The sequence below is a fragment of the Rhinoraja longicauda genome, chromosome 14 (genome assembly GCF_053455715.1).
Source record: "Rhinoraja longicauda isolate Sanriku21f chromosome 14, sRhiLon1.1, whole genome shotgun sequence".
Lineage (NCBI taxonomy): Eukaryota > Metazoa > Chordata > Chondrichthyes > Rajiformes > Arhynchobatidae > Rhinoraja > Rhinoraja longicauda.
In genome coordinates this window covers 44,580,566-44,597,243 of record NC_135966.1, presented here as the reverse complement: position 1 = coordinate 44,597,243, position 16,678 = coordinate 44,580,566, and the positions used below count along the sequence as shown (strand labels likewise).

General features: G+C 49.2%; 1 protein-coding gene across 1 annotated transcript in view; it reads right to left on the bottom strand.

Moving 5' to 3' along the window:
* Positions 1–1,690: 1,690 nt before the first annotated feature.
* The window catches only part of LOC144600240 (programmed cell death protein 4-like), a 32,533-nt gene continuing 17,545 nt past the window's right edge, over positions 1,691–16,678 (bottom strand). The window contains exons 5-12 of the mRNA XM_078411791.1: positions 15,379–15,492; positions 13,859–14,080; positions 12,412–12,509; positions 11,445–11,556; positions 8,130–8,237; positions 6,129–6,239; positions 4,238–4,377; positions 1,691–2,213 (exon numbers count right to left, since the gene is read on the bottom strand). Of these exons, the coding sequence (XP_078267917.1) occupies positions 2,153–2,213; positions 4,238–4,377; positions 6,129–6,239; positions 8,130–8,237; positions 11,445–11,556; positions 12,412–12,509; positions 13,859–14,080; positions 15,379–15,492 (966 nt within the window). The 3' untranslated portion in view covers positions 1,691–2,152. The remainder of the gene's footprint in view (positions 2,214–4,237; positions 4,378–6,128; positions 6,240–8,129; positions 8,238–11,444; positions 11,557–12,411; positions 12,510–13,858; positions 14,081–15,378; positions 15,493–16,678) is intronic.

Below are 16,678 nucleotides of genomic sequence, written 5' to 3'. Positions count from 1 at the left end.
ACGTATGCGTGCGAGCACGTGTGTGTATATATATATATATGTGCGTGTGCATGTGTGTGTATACGTTTGTGTATATATGTATGGAAATACATGCTTGTGTATATGTGTGTGTATGTATGGGCATGTATGTGCATACATGTTTGTGCATATACATGTGTGTTTATACACTGTACATGCACTGAACTTTTTCTTCTCATTGATTATATTGTTTAGTGTACTGTTTACATATTCTGTTAGTGTGCTGCTGCAAGCAAGAATTTCATAGTTCTATCTGGGACATATGACAATAAAACACTCTTGACTCTTGACCTGATCTCTCATATGCCAAGGATGTGATCTGATCTTCCAATCTACACCGTTGCAGAGCAGGCAGCTTTTTAAAATCTGCACTTTCTCTCCAGCTCACCACGATATTCTGCACTCTGGCCTTTCTCTACAATCTGTTGGACTCATGTCTGGTATGATTGTAATCATTTATGGTATGATCTAGCTGTACAGCATCTTTCACTGCATCTTGGGACACATAATAAGACAAAAATAAATCAAAGATAGACACTAAATGCTGGAGCAACTCAGCAGGCCAGGCAGCATCTCTGGAGAGGGTAACTGTTTGGAACGAGACCCTTCTTCAGACTGAGTGTCAGGGGAGAAGGAGTCCAGAGATGTGGAAGTGTAAGGTGTGAAAACAACAGATCAAAGCAGACAATGCTAAGGAAATGTAGAATGGTTCATTGTTAGCTGGGGGGAAGGTGACAAGGAGGCATACAATCAGTACAATTAATCAGAAGGACAATGAGACTAGTCGGAGAACTAGGGTGGGGGGGGGAGGGGGGGCGGAGAGAGAGAGAGAGGGAAAGCAAGAGTTACATGAAGTTAGAGAAATCAATATTCATACCACTGAGTTGTAAGTTGCCAATGAGGTGAAATATGAGGTGCTGTTCCTCCAATTTGCGCTGGGCCTCACTGTGACAGTGGAGGAGGCCCAGGACAGAAAAGGTCAATGTGGGAATGGGAGGGGGAGTTATCTACTAGCATTGCTCATTCTAACACCACAAGATCTGAGTTACTCCAGCCTTTTGTGTCTACCTTCGATTTAAACCAGCATCTGCACTTTTCTTACCTCCACAAGACCCAGGCATTATCAGGATTGTGCTGCACATTAGCTCCAGCATTTGGGGGGCTGTGCCAGATCTTGACTGTCAAGGTGGAGCTCACACCACACATCTCAGTCTCCATGCATTGGTCACTGGGCAGTTGTAGGTGCTACTTAAATATGGTCACTTTGAGGTCTGCAAAGTCAGATCAATGCAAGCTCCCAGAAGAAGACAGCACAGTGGCACAGTGGGCTTCCTCACACTCACTCCGCCAGTAAAAACTTGTGGGTTCCATTTCACCCTCCACTGCCTCACTCTCCAAAACTATCCAGCTTCTTCCTATGTCCCAACAGCACATGTTAATTGCCCGTTGCAAATGATCCGTGTCATTTGCAATGGGCAATTAATGCTACATTCAGGACCCCAGTGTGGAAACAGGGCCTTCGACCCGTCTTGCCCACGCCAACCAACATGTCCCAGCTACACTGGTCCCACCTGCCAGCATTTGGTCCATGCCCCTCCAAGCCTGTCCAATCCATGTACCCCCATAGAACTCTCCTTGCATTGGAACTCAAATAAAACCACAGACAGTCATGATCAAGCAAAATGTTTTATTTTCAAGAGGCCACAGAGACTGTAAACGTTACAGATTGGATTTACGGTTGATTATTCTTCACTGTGGTGTGAGAACGCACAGAGTAAACCACCCCCAACAAAATCATTCCTTAAAAGTTCCATTTTAACAGGAGGCATTTCAAAGTTCCACAATCCATTGGCCCGAGCTCTAAAATAAACCCTCCAGCACCAAGCCCACAAGATCCAAGATCAAAATGGAGCAGGGGATACGATGCTTATGAGAAGGGGGTTCAAAAGCACATTTATAGCATAGGGTTTGCAGTTTTTTTAATCATGGCAGCAGGCAGACCAATTAATGGAACTCTGACAGGATTGCTTCCCTGCCTGATGCACGCCCAGACCCCTCCATTCTGCAGAACCAAACTCCACCTTTGCTCAGGCCTCCCTCTGCCGCATCATGTTCCATCTGACCGCCAGGCCTCTTATTGAGCTGCTTCAGCAATGCAGTTCCTGGTGCCATCGTCCACAGAGGTCCCAGCATCACTGGAGAGAGGGGGGGGGGGGGGGGGGAAGGGGGGGGAGAGTGAATGACCAGGCAACGCTGAGCAAAGAAAATCAATGTCTCACAAATATTGGGCTGCTGCTACACCTTGCACTTAAGCTGCGCCCTGAAGAGAGTGGAAAACATTCCTGCCCAACACTGCACAGGAGGTCCTACATTCAGGACCCCAGCCCACCGACTGGGACCCCTGCCTTCAGATACGGTGCTAGAAATAACACGGTGCTTTCCCGCTGTTTAACAGAGAGCAGCCCCGAACTACTACCTACCTCATTGGAGATCCTCAGACTATCTTCGAACAGTCTTTACTGGCAATATCTTGCACGAAACGTTATTCACGTCAACATGTATCTGTACATTGTGAATGGCTTGTTTGTAATCATGTATTGTCTTTCTGCTGGCTGGATCGCACGCTAAAAGCTTTTCACTGTACCCCGGTCCACGTCCAAGTAACTCAGCAGGTCAGACAGAATCACTGAAGAAAAGGAACAGGTGACGTTTCGGGTCAAGATCCTTCTTCAGATTGAAGAAGGGTCTCGGCCCACAACATCACCTATTCCTTCGCTCCAGAGATGCTGTCTGACCCGCTGAGATACTCCAGCATTTTGTGTCTATCTTCAGTGGAAACCAGCATCCTCAGTTCCTTCCTACACATGTCCTAACTACCCACTGCTCCTATGCTAGCAGATTTACAATGATTGCCAATGTATCGCCCCTCAATTTAGGTCAAAACCAGAAAAACTGCCAATATTGGAAATGTAAAAGGAAACAAAATAAATCTAATTTTAGCATCAGGCAATTCATTTTCTCTGTCTGTTTTGGTGCTGACCGGTTTTGGTGCAAGTTATCCATTAGCTGAGTATTAGCTGAGTTTCACTCTCTCCAGTGGCACAGCCTGACCCCTGGGCTGTTATTCGAAGCAGGCAACACAGACAAGGGGTCAACTTCCTCCATTTGACCTGGTGTCATGCCATTGCAGATATCCCCTTTGCCCTCTCCACCTCTCCACCACCCCCTGCAACCTTTTTCTCTCTCCCGCATAAAATATTGTGACATTTTGAATCAGGGAAGAAGTTTATATTGTGTTATGCAGGCATGCTATACAATGGAGAACCAAAGTAGGATGGCCATGGAGAACCAAACCTCCACAATGGTCCTCTGAATCTGAGCCGCATTTCCACGGTAAAGATAGAAAGGTGTTGATGGTGGCTAATATTGTGCCTCTTCTCTCTGCTTCAAATCCATGTACAGATGCACCACTTACTCCTGAGACTCCGATCACCATTACGCACTTTGCTTCCCTGCGATTTGTGCTTTGTAGAATCATAGAATGATACCCCATGGAGACAGGCCCATCGGCCCAACTTGCCCACACCGGCCAGCTGCACTAGTCCCACCTGCCTGCGTTTGGCCCATATCCCTCCAAACCCGTCCCATTCATGTACCTTCTAACTGTTTCTTGGCTTAATCCCTGCCTCATCTACCTCCTCCGGCAGCTTGTTCCATACACCCACCTCCCTTTTGTGTGGAAAAAGTTACCCTTCGGATTCCTATTAAATCTTTTCCCCTTCACCTTAAACCTATGTCCTCTAGTCCTCGATTCACCCACTCCAGGTAAGAGAGACCCAGTCTCCCTATAGCTCAAACCCTCTAGTCCTCGCAAAATCCTCGTAAATCTTCTCTGTACCCTCTCCAGCTTGACATCGTCCCAATAACGTGGTGCCCAGAACTGAACAGAATGCTCTAAATGCAGACTCACCAATGTCTTATATAATTGCAACATGACCTCCCAACGTCTATACAAAATACTCTGAACGATGAAGGCCAATGTGCCAAAACTTTTCCTTCCTGAAACTCCTTAAACATCCTTTCTATAGAACCCATGTCCACTACTTCTTACTCCCAACTACATAGCTTGAAGCTTGATGTGAAACTTTAGTTGCTTGATTCACGAGATTCGAGCCCGATTCAAGGGAAGTCACAGGATTCAAGATTTGACGCATCCTACCGTGTGGGACACTGCTCCTGGAGTGCTTTGGTGATGACGCCTTGTTGATGGCAAAGCTCCACAAAGCCCCTCAGCGTGCCGTAAGAGTTTGGCACGTCCAAGCTGATTTCAGGCATGGCTTCGAAGACCCGCTTGAATCCCTGAGGAAGAAGAGAAGGGGGTGGGCGGACAAGGAAGGTTGTGATGTTCAGCAAGTCATGGTCATAAAAGACAAATGGCCCTGCACTTCTGTCACCTTTGGATAAACACCAGATCATTCCAAGTATTTCAGAGACAATTAATTAACTGAGAGGCATAGTCACTCTTGTTGTGTAGCTAAACCTGGCAGCTGCAAGCTCCCATGAACGGCAGTGAGTTCACAACCAGATGACCTGTTTTCATCCTGTTATAAGGGCGGCACGGTGGCGCAGCGGTAGAGTTGCTGCCTTACAGCGCCAGAGACTCAGGTTCGATCCTGACCACGGGTGCTGTCTGTATGCAGTTTGTACGTTCTCCCCGTGACCTGCATGGGTTTTCTCCGGGATCTTCGATTTCCTTCCACACCCCAAAGACGTAGAGGTTTGTAGGTTAATTGGCTCGGTGTATGTGTAAACTGTCCCTAGTGCATGTAGGATAGTGTTAGTGTGCGGGGATCGCTGGTCGGTGCGGACTCGGTGGGCACCCCCCCTGTGGGGGTGTTTCTCTCTGAGATCTTCGGTTTCCTCCCGCACTCCAAAGACGTACAGGTTTGTAGGTTGTTTGTCTTGGTATAAATGTCAATTGTCCCTGGTGTGTGTAGGGTAGCGTTAATATGCGAGGATCGCTGGTCGGTGCGGACACAGTGGGCCGAAGGGCCTGTTTCCGCCCCGTATCTCTAAACTAAAAAAAACTAAAATGAGTCAAGAATCTGGATCTCTCCACCGCCTCCTTACAAATAGTGTTGATGACCTTCAGCATCAGGCCTGGCCACATAGGGCCTGGCTTTGTGGTCTCATCCAACACCCTCACTGCAGCTCAACCTTTTCCGGGACCGGCAGCCATTTCCAACAGTTGCATTTAGGATGAGCCTCGGCAGGATGGGAAACTACTTGGCTCTCAGGAACTACAGCTTAGAGAGCTGCACAAATCAGAACATCATCAGTGCCAGGGGGCAGGAGCTGAGATCGCCGGGGACTAACCAAGAATTTGGTCGAGTTCCTCACGGTGGGAGAAGCTTTGGTAAGTAAACAATAAGTTGTTTCTGCTGAGAGGAATGACAAGAACCCAAGAAAAGACTGAGATAACTGAATGACTATAATTCTTGCTTCACACACAGCTTGGGTTGACAATGGAATATGATCGCTGAAACTTGAATTGAACTATTAGAAATGACAACTAGAAAAGCATAATTTATAAATATTGGAGTAGAGGAAATATGCTGGGCTATGAGAGCAGTAAAGGGGAAATTACACCCAACAGAGATCTCTTTCAGACGATAGACACAAAAAGCTGGAATAACTCAGTGGGTCAGACATCATCTCTGGAGAAAAGGAATAGGTGATGCTTCAGAATGAAGAAGGGTCTCAACCAGAAACGTCACCTATTCCTTTTCTCCGGAGATGTCTGTCTGACCCGCTGAGTTACTCCAGCATTTTGTGTCTATCTTCGGTTTAAACCATTCCTTCCTAGAGATGTGTAAGAAGGAACTGCAGATGCTGGATGTCTGAAGAAGGGTCTCGACCCGAACCGTCACCCATTCCTTCTCTCCAGAGATGCTGCCTGTCCCGCTGAGTTACTCCTTCCTGGAGATCTCTTTGAAACAGGCCACACTGCAGGTAGAGATTGATAAACCTAAATATCAAAAGGTGATTCCATTTCCTTTGCTTCTCATGGCCTTCTTCCAAGGGGGTTTACCAGGCTACAACAAACTCACCCGGTTCATCTGATCGAGAGTTACAAAGCCAGATTCCCACAAGCTCTTCAGGAGCTTCACAATCAGGTTGGAGGCGTTGCCACCGGTCGATTCGAGGGCCATCACCACAGCCTGTGGGCAGAGCAGGAAAGCACAGGTCAATGGAGGTCCAGAGGCAACACCAAGGTGTTGCACACAGGGGGACCAGCGGCAACCTGAAAGGATGAGAGAATGAGAGACATGCAAATAGAAGCAGGAGCTGCTCAGCGGGTCAGGCAGTGCCCGGGGAAGAAAGAGTGTGGGTCATCAGAAGTGGGGGGCAGAGAACAAGGCAGGGTGGAGATCAAGGAGGAAGGCAGGAGAGAGTAGGTGATCAGCGGGACAAACCTGAGGTGAAAGGAGGTGGGAATGGGGAAAAGCACCGGAACAAAAAGGAAAGATGTTGTCAAGCTGGAGAGGGTACGGAGAAGATTTACAAGGATGTTGCCAGGACTAGAAGGTCAGAGCTACAAGGAGAGGTTGAGTCGGCTGGGACACTATTCCTTGGAGCGCAGGAGGATGAGAAGTGATCTTTTAGAAGTGTATGAAATAATGTGAGGAATGGATCGGGTAGATGCACTGAGTCTCTTGCCCAGAGTAGGTGAATCGAGGACCAGAGGACATAGGTTCAAGGTGAAAATATTTAATAGGAATCTGAGTGGTAACTTTTTCACACAAAGGGTGGTGGGTGAATGGAAGAAGCTGCCAGAGGAGGCAGTTGAGGCAGGGACTGTCCCAACGTTTAAGAAACAGTTGGACAGGTACATGGATAGGACAGGTTTAGAGGGACATGGACCAAATGCAGGCAGATGGCAGTGTAGCTGGACATCTTGGCCGGTGTGGGCAAGTTGGGCCGAAGGGCCTGTTTCCACGCTGTATCACTCCATGAGAGTTGGGAAGATATTTAAATGTAGGGGAGGAGGTTAAAAAAAGCAGAGCAATTACCTGGGATTACCAGAAGGAATATTGTTAACACTGCAGATCCGAAACAACAGAGGACAGGGAAATGAAATGATTGCAATTGATGCCAAGGTGGAAGACTGCCAGTGGGAGGGAGGTGGTCCCTCGAGACACAGGTTAGGGGTCAGAGTGGTGTGATACGGTCAGGGTCCTTGGTGGATTGGAGACAGATTGGAGGCACCCTGCAAGTTGGGTGCCCAATCTGGGATTGGTTTTCTCTCCACAGAGCTGGCAATGGCTTGATCACCGCACACGGTGTGGGACTTACAACACGCTCCACCTGGGATGGAGTGTTTGCCTCTTGAATGGAGCAGAGGGATGCGGTGTAAAGATCAGTGTTGCAACTCCTCGGTGGTTTCCTGGGGAAAATGCCAGGACCAGGGGAATAGTTGATGGAGTCAGTATTAGTTTAGTTTATTACTATTTTCGTTAACTCTGGGAGATTACACGAAGAGCAGAAAGTAGCCAATGTGACTGTCTTGTTCAAGAAAGGAGAAAGGCAGAAGGCCGGGAACTACAGGCAAACGTATTCATTCATTCATTCATTCAGCTGGTTCAACAGCTACAGTTAGAGTGTAGTTTATTGTCACGTGTACCGAGGTACAGTGAAAAGCTTTGGTTGCTGTCCAGACTGCCGAAAGACAATACATGATTACCATCGAGCCATTTACAGTGGACAGATACATGATAGGGAACAGTTAGAACAACAAACCAGAGGCACTTCTGCCAATAGGGGAAGATGTGTCTGGAATTGCTTCTGATACTGAGCAAATTTAGAACCAGCAGCTTTTGACTTGAATCACTCATGGGCTGTCCTTTTGCAAGGTGTGGGCACAGGCAGAGATAGAACAACCTAACCAGTGGTGACCACAGGCCTCATGACTTCCCGCAGCCAGAGTGGGGAGATGGAGCGAGGGTGTGGTGGACCTCTGATCTAGTGCATGTAGATCAAGGCACTCAAAGGAGGGAGGAGGGGAGAGGAGGGGGAAGTAGAGGTTAACGGTGAAGCAAAGGCCAAGGTACCTCATAGACCAACTCGTGATGGAAGTGGGGCACCTCCAGCTTCTGCAGGCAGAGTTCAGCTTCAGCAGTGTCCGTGGACAGCAGGTACTCCTTCAGCAGAAGGTTCATCTGGCGGAGAGTTCAAAGAGTTACTTCCCGTGCTCTCCCTCCCACCGGTCACGCAGCCGTGCTACTCCCCCCCCCCCCCCCCGAGGGAGGTCAGGAAACAGGGAGGAACGGTTTGTGGTGGAGTCGGGCTTTACTGAACAAGGGGCAGGACTGAGGCTGACTGGGTCACTAGTGACAATAGTGACAGGTGGACTGACACAATGAACAGTGACAGGTGGACTGACACAATGAACAGTGACAGGTGGACTGACACAATGAACTGGAGAGGGAGTAGTGTAAACTTTCCAATTCACTGCATCATTTGTAAATGTAAGACAGCGTTTTGTACCGTACCCAGGCGAGAGCTAGTTTGTCATTTTTGGCAGCTCCAACAAGCTTTGCACACAATAGGACTGATCTTGCAGCTCATGAGAATTTAAACATTCAGCACAGTACGTTTCGATGTGTGCCATTTACAGCAGGCATTAATTTTTTATTAACGTATATAAGCCACCTCAGAGATCAATTCCTACGCCTAGTATTCTTAGTTTAGTTAGAGATACAGCGTGGAAACAGGCCCTTCAGCCCATCGAGTCCGAATTGACCAGCGATCTCCACACATTAACCGACACACACTAGGGACAATTTTACATTTACACCGAGCGAATTAACCTACAAACCTATACGTCTTTGAAGTGTGGGAGGAAACCAAAGTTCTCAGAGAAAACCCATGCAGGACATGGGGAGAACGTACAAACTCCGTACAGACAACGCCCGTAGTCAGGATGGAGCCGGGGTCTCGGGCGCTGTAAGGCAGCAACTTATTTCACAGATTCCTTCTGCGGATGGGAGACGTGCCACAGAATTGCAGGGATTTGCTTTGAACATGTTCATTGTCCTCAGTGTAGCTGCACGGACCGCCTTCAAAATCGGATGACTGTGGGCTGAGCCTCCGGTGAGGAAGGCACCCAGTGAAGTCGTTTATAAAAGCCCCGTGATGCCCAATTTACAGTGGGATCCAAAATTAACCAACCTAGCCAGAACAAGAGGTGCTATGCTGGAAGGGTTGGAGTGAGGAGGTAGGGTGTCAGGGCAGGGGGACTATACTGCAGAGAATGATCTTACTGTGCACAGCGGATAAGCAGCCTCTGCACCGGGACCGCTGCAGTGTCAGTGTCATTGGTCGTCTCAGCTCCAGAGAGGAGCCACAACCACGGGTCCTGGCACTGCGGGAGTGGGAATACCGATCCCACATCCAAGGCAGCCCAGTGCTCTAGCATGGGGTCGGAAAACAAGGAGCCTGGCGAGACTGGGACAATGTCACAGTCGTTTCCAGAATTACACGCACACCAGGACTCTCAGACCACCCCACCCCTCTCCCCAGCCACAGGCAGGAAATGGTTTTGGGTAGACTGATGGGACTGAAGGCTGATAAATCCCCAGGGCCTGATGGTCTGCATCCCAGGGTACTTAAGGAGGTGGCTCTAGAAATTGTGGAAGCATTGGAGATCATTTTTCAATGTTCTATAGATTCAGGATCAGTTCCTGTGGATTGGAGGATAGCAAATGTTATCCCACTTTTTAAGAAAGGAGGGAGAGAGAAAGCGGGTAATTATGGACCAGTTAGTCTGACATCAGTGGTGGGGAAGATGCTGGAGTCAATTATAAAAGACGAAATTGCTGAGCATTTGGATAGCAGTAACAGGATCATTCCGAGTCTGCATGGATTTACAAAGGGGAAATCATGCTTGACAAATCTACTGGAATTTTTTGAGGATGTAACTAGGAAAATTGACAGGGGAGAGTCAGTGGATGTGGTGTACCTCGACTTTCAGAAAGCCTTCGACAAGGTCCCACATAGGAGATTAGTGGGCAAAATTAGAGCACATGGTATTGGGGGTAGGGTACTGACATGGATAGAAAATTGGTTGACAGACAGAAAGCAAAGAGTGGGGATAAAAGGGTCCCTTTCGGAATGGCAGGCAGTGACCAGTGGGGTACCGCAAGGTTCGGTGCTGGGACCCCAGCTATTTACGATATACATTAATGACTTAGATGAAGGGATTAAAAGTACCATCAGCAAATTTGCAGATGATACTAAGCTGGGGGGTAGTGTGAATAGTGAGGAAGATGCAATAAGGCTGCAGGGTGACTTGGACAGGTTGTGTGAGTGGGCGGATACATGGCAGATGCAGTTTAATGTAGATAAGTGTGAGGTTATTCACTTTGGAAGTAAGAATAGAAAAGCAGATTATTATCTGAATGGTGTCAAGTTAGGAAGAGGGGATGTTCAACGAGATCTGGGTGTCCTAGTGCATCAGTCACTGAAAGGAAGCATGCAGGTACAGCAGGCAGTGAAGAAAGCCAATGGAATGTTGGCCTTCGTAACAAGAGGAGTTGAGTATAGGAGCAAAGAGGTCCTTCTACAGTTGTACCGGGCCCTGGTGAGACCGCATCTGGAGTACTGTGTGCAGTTTTGGTCTCCAAATTTGAGGAAGGATATTCTTGCTATTGAGGGCATGCAGCGTAGGTTCACTAGGTTGATTCCCGGAATGGCGGGACTGTCGTATGTTGTAAGGCTGGAACAATTAGGCTTGTATACACTGGAATTTAGAAGGATGAGGGGGGATCTTATTGAAACATATAAGATAATTAGGGGATTGGACACATTAGAGGCTGGATAGGAAACATAGGAAACAGAGGCAGGAAACATGTTCCCAATGTTGGGGGAGTCCAGAACAAGGGGCCAGTTTAAGAATAAGGGGTAGGCCATTTAGAACGGAGATGAGGAAGAACTTTTTCAGTCAGAGAATGGTGAAGGTGTGGAATTCTCTGCTTCAGAAGGCAGTGGAGGCCAGTTCGTTGGATGCTTTCAAGAGAGAGCTGGATAGAGCTCTTAAGGATAGCGGAGTGAGGGGGTATGGGGAGAAGGCAGGAACGGGGTACTGATTGAGAGTGATCAGCCATGATCGCATTGAATGGCGGTGTTGGCTCGAAGGGCTGAATGGCCTACTCCTGCACCTATTGTCTATTGTCTATTGCTCTGTCCCACTGGAGACCACGTTCACTCGGCCTGACAAATCTAGGCACCGAGGCTGAGAATCATGAGATGGAACTGGAGGAATCCCACACAACTGCAGCCACCCCCAGCCCCACCCGCATGGCCCAGTAAACCACCCCTCCCTCCTGCTGCCCGCTGCCTCCTCATCCGTCTGTCCCGTTGCCTACCTCCTTGACCAGTTGCTTGACGGGCCGCAGGCCTCCGCCAACTCCCCACACATTGTCCAAACGCATCCCTCTGTTCATGCTCAGCAACACCGCGGCCTTATCCAACGCTTGGCTGCAGAGAAACTGGCACCAGGTCAGAGGGAAGGGGGAAACAGGAGGAGCTTGTTGCTTCCAGCATCCCAATGTAAAGCAGGAGGGGGGGGGGGGAAATGGGGGATGGGGGCAGCGATTGAAATTTAAACACCCCTCCAACAAAGAAAACATGGGAGACTTGAGGCAAAGCAGGACATTAAAATTCCCCGCAGTCAATGCTGCCTTTCGTTGGTGGGACAGCCAATTCATTTGAACACTCGGGTCGTTGCTGGCAGCAAGCAGGGTTAACATGGGTGGTCTGAGATTGTGACCTAGAGTGGGGAACACCGTTCCCCCAGAAACACAAGGCACAGCCCCACCAACACAGTACACGGAGCAGGAAGACTCAAAAGCAGCGGTCACAGCCCTCTGGCCTCCTGGAGGGTCACGGCTCTAGTTTAGTTTGGAGATACAGCGCGGAAACAGGCCCTTCGACCCACCGAGTCCGCACCGACCAGCCATCCCCGCACATTAACACCACCCTACACTCACGAGGGACAACGTTTACATTTATATCAAGCCACATAACCTACAAACATGGACGTCTTTGGAATGTGGGAGGATACCGAAGATCTCAGAGAAAACCCACTTGGTCACGGGGAGAACGTACAAACTCTGTACAGACAGCACGCGCAGTCAGGATCGAACCCGGGTCTCTGGCGCTGTAAGCACTGGAAGGCAGCAACTCTACCGCTGCGCCACCATGCTTGCCCCACGGCAAGAGGAATCAAAACGCAACAGGTGCACCCCGCCCGCCATGGGAAGCCACGGTGTGAGTGGGTGAGTGAGTGGGCACGCCAGCGGGTGAGCGAGAGAGGAGAGCGGGAGTGCTTACCGGGTCTGCTCACAGTCCACCTTCCCCTTGTAGCTATCCAGGAATTCGGCTGAGAGGACATGATCCGCCATGGCGCGGGCCACAAACTGGCCCACCATCTGTGCACAGACACACCACACAGCCGTCAGCCATAGGAGGGGAGATACATCAACAGCCAATATAGCACCTCCACCCCTCCCCACATCACCTCTGGCTAATGTCCCCTGGGACCCATCCGGCCAGAACACAGCAAAGAATGCGGCCTTCCAGCCCACCCAGTACATGCCAGCCATCAACCGCCCATGTACACTAATCCCATGCTAACCCCAGTTTACTTTCCCCACATTCTCATCTGTCCCACTAGGTTCTAGCATGCACCTGGGGATGATCGTAGTGGCCAACTAACCTATGAATCATCTTTCGGAAGTGGGAGGAAATGGAACCACCCAGAGAAGATACCATGTGGTCACAGGGAGTAAGCACCAGTTCCACACAAACAGCGTCCAAGGTCAGGATTGAACCTGGGTCTCTGACGCTGAGAGGCAGTGGCCCCAACAGCTGCACTTCTGAGCCACTTGCCTTGTCATTCGGTTCGGTTAACGCTGACTATTTGCTTTGCTTCCTTTTCCACCAGAGCTCTCGGCTGACCAAAACAAATGACCACTGCAGATACAAGGAAACTTGAGCAAAAAAACACAAAGTGCTGGTATAACTCAGTGGATCAGGCAGCATCACTGGAGAATAAGGGATTGGCAGGATCTGATCAGTTTTGGGTCTGGACCTTCCAACAGTCTGAAGTTGGCTCCTGACCTGAAACGTCACCATTCCATGCTCTCCAGAGATGCTGCTGGACCCGAGAGGTAATTCAGCACTGTTTTTTTTGCACAAGTTTTGAAGTTTCTGCCCGACTCGCACTTGTGTCACTTTGGGAAGCAGTGGGGGAGTGGATGTGGATTTACACTGCCATCCTTGGTTGACAGCAGCCCCTGCCCTTGACCTAGCCAGCTGTGTACACACATCACTGTGACCTCTGGCAGCCCTGCCATTTGAACCTGCCCAGGGTACTGCAGGCAGGGGGTTAAGGAGGTGGGCTCTCAACACCCTTGGCAGCGGCACATTTTAGTTTTAGTTTTTTTCGTTTTAGAGATACAGGGCGGAAACAGAGTCCACACCGACCAGCGATCCCCACACACCAACACTTTCCTACACACACACACACACAAGGGACAATTTGTTAACATTGATACCAAGATAATTAACCTACAAACCTGTACGTCTTTGGAGTGTGGGAGGAAACCGAAGATCTCGGAGAAAACCCACGCAGGTCACGGGGAGAACGTACAAACTCCGTACAGACAGCACCCGTGGTCAGGATCGAACCCGGGTCTGTGGGGCTGTAAGGCAGAAGCTCTACCGCTGCGCCACCCTGCCACCCCGTGATGGAGGGGAGCTAGTCAATACCACCCACCTGAGGGGCCTCTGGGGTGTCGAGGATCAGGTCGGGCAGGTCACGCAGCAGCTGGTCGAAGGCTCCAGCCACGTCCTCGGTCAGCAGCTGCTTCCCACTCAGGTCGGCCAGGAGCCGGGAGATGAGCTCGCGGTGGCTGGCCTTGCCCTCCAGCGACATGGTCACGGACAGGAACGACAGCTTGCTCTTCTTGCTGCCGAGGTTCATCTGCCGCAGCAGAGTCTAGGAGGCCAGACAACAGCATTACGCATGGTCTTGCACGCAATCTCCTACCCCCCTACCCCACACCATTGTCAACTGCACACCCGCAACCAACTTAGAGGCACCCATGCAAACTCGACACTCCTCTGCTCCATCTCCTAGCTCCATTCACCCGCAAAGGGACTGGTTATATCAGAATACCGGGCATGTCAAACTCACAACAACGCACAGATGACACTCGCGGAAGGAGTTGCAGTCCTCTAAGGCCTGCTGGTCAACAGTTTAGTGATGGGGAGGGGAAGGGGGGAATAAAGGTGAGGAGGGGGGAATGGGGGTGGAGGCAGGGCTGGGGGACTGGGGGTGGGGGCAGGGGAGGGACAAGTTGGGGTGGGCTAGGGGGGATGGAGTGGGGGGAGGAGGGGGCATAAGGGGGATTGAGTGCGGGAGGGGGGGGGAGGAATTGAGGGTGCTACACCAATACAGGAGAGACTTCGGGTCCAGGGCTCACCCTCTCAGTCACACCCTCTCCCCTTCCCTGCCCCCCCCCCCCCCCCCCTCTACGAGGAATGAACCCAACAGGTCCACTTGGTCTAGTATCTACTAATCAGTAATAATATTGGATTTTAAATTGCAACTTCCGCCAATTGAGCAATAATATTGTGTATATTTAGATGGCATTAATTAATAAACCTGCAGCAGGTAACACAGACAAAAAATCTATTACCCCCTAACTTCCTCCATTTGACCTGGTGTCACACTTTTGCAGATGTCCCCTTTGCCCTGTCCAGCTCTCCGCCACCCTCTGCAACTTGGAATTGTGGACTTTTTTTCTCTCTCCTGCACAAGTATTTTTTAAACTGGCGAAAGATTGAAAGGTGTTGATGGTGGTTAACATTGTGCTGCTTCTCGCTGCTTCAAATCCACGTACAGATGTACCACTCACTCCCGAGACTCCCATCACCATTACCCACTTTGCTTTATACCTTCTCAAACTTCCCTTCGGAAGAACCCCTGTCCCCTGCTTAGCTTGAAGCTTGATTTCAAACTTTCCTTACTTGATTCACAAGATTCGAGCCTGATTCAAGGGATGCCACATAATTCCAGATTTAACATTCCGTGCATTTCTCTTTAAAACTCCTGGCGAATGTTTCTTGAATTTTGGTCAAAATGTACATTTTACTTTAATTTCTCAACCAGGCTTGGAGGCTCCACAGAACAAGATTCTCGCTGTTGTCTCACTGATCCCACACCTTTAAAGTACCATTGAACCTTGAGTGCAGGGAGCTCCACTTGAGAGAAGGACTGGGATTCGCACTTACAGCAACCTCTTTGGTATCGCCATGTTGAAAGTACTCCTGAATAATGGGAGTCACTGCTTTTTCAAACTCGCTGTCGCCCAGCTCAGGAACAACTGTCTGGTACACAGTTTCACCCTGCAACAAAGCAGACATCAGTTACTGGCACACTCAGAGACATCAACAGACCAAGTAAGGAGTCTGTCCAAGTGTTGGATCACAGGGCCTGATGTAAGCCAACTTTCTCCTTGCTCCAACTCAGCCCCTCAGAATGATTACTGGCAGTTCAGTGGCACAGCTGGTCGAGCCACTGCCTCAAAACACCAGGGACCAAGGTTCAACCCTGACCACAAATGCTCTCTGTTTGCACATTCGCCCCATTACCGTGCAAGTTTCCTTCTGTTTTCCCCCACATCCCAAAGGTGTGGCAGTTGGTAGATTAACCTGTTCACAAGTTCACAATTTATAGGAGTAGAATTATGCCATTCGGCCCATCCAGTCTACTCTGCCGTTTAATCATGGCTGATCTCTGCCTCCTAATCCCATTTTCCTGCCTTTCCCCCTCATAACGCTTGACACCCGTTCTAATCCAGAATTTGTCTCTCTCTGCCTTAAAAATATCCACTGACTTGGCCTCCACAGCCCTCTGTGGCAACGAATTCCGCAGATTAACTACGCTCTCACTAAAGATGTTCCTCCTCACCTCCTTCTTAAAAGAGTACCCTTTAATTCTGAGGCTATGATGTCTGGTCCTCGACTCTCCCACCAGTGGAAACTTTCCACACTGCCAAGATTTTTGTTTCACTAGTGCACTCTGACCCGAGTGTACTCGGGGGGTGGCAGTGAACAGGTTAATTGGCCTCTGTAATTTACCACTGGGTGGTAGAATCTGAGAGTAGTTGATGGAAAAGTTGGGGAGAATAAGTCACAGGGGAAGAAATGGGTGAGGGATCTTGATCACGATGCAAGTCAGCATGAATTTAATGGGCAGAATGGCCTCTTTCCATGAAATATGAAAATATTCCTGATTGTACCTCAACACTATTCCCAGTCTTTGCTCAATCGGCTACTGCCTCACCTCAAAAACATAACTACCTTAGGAATTGGCTTTTCTTTTTGAAAGAGAGTGATTGCAATGTTTACCTCCCTGTGATTGGGAACCACTGTTCCAATTTCATTCCTGATGCATCCCAACCTGAACTTTACAATTGTGTGTGAAGGCAGGAACACTTAAATTATGGACTTAGGATAACCCACCTGGCATCATTAAACTGAAGGTTTCAAAGGTCTTTTATTGTCACGTGTACCAATTAAGGTACAGTGA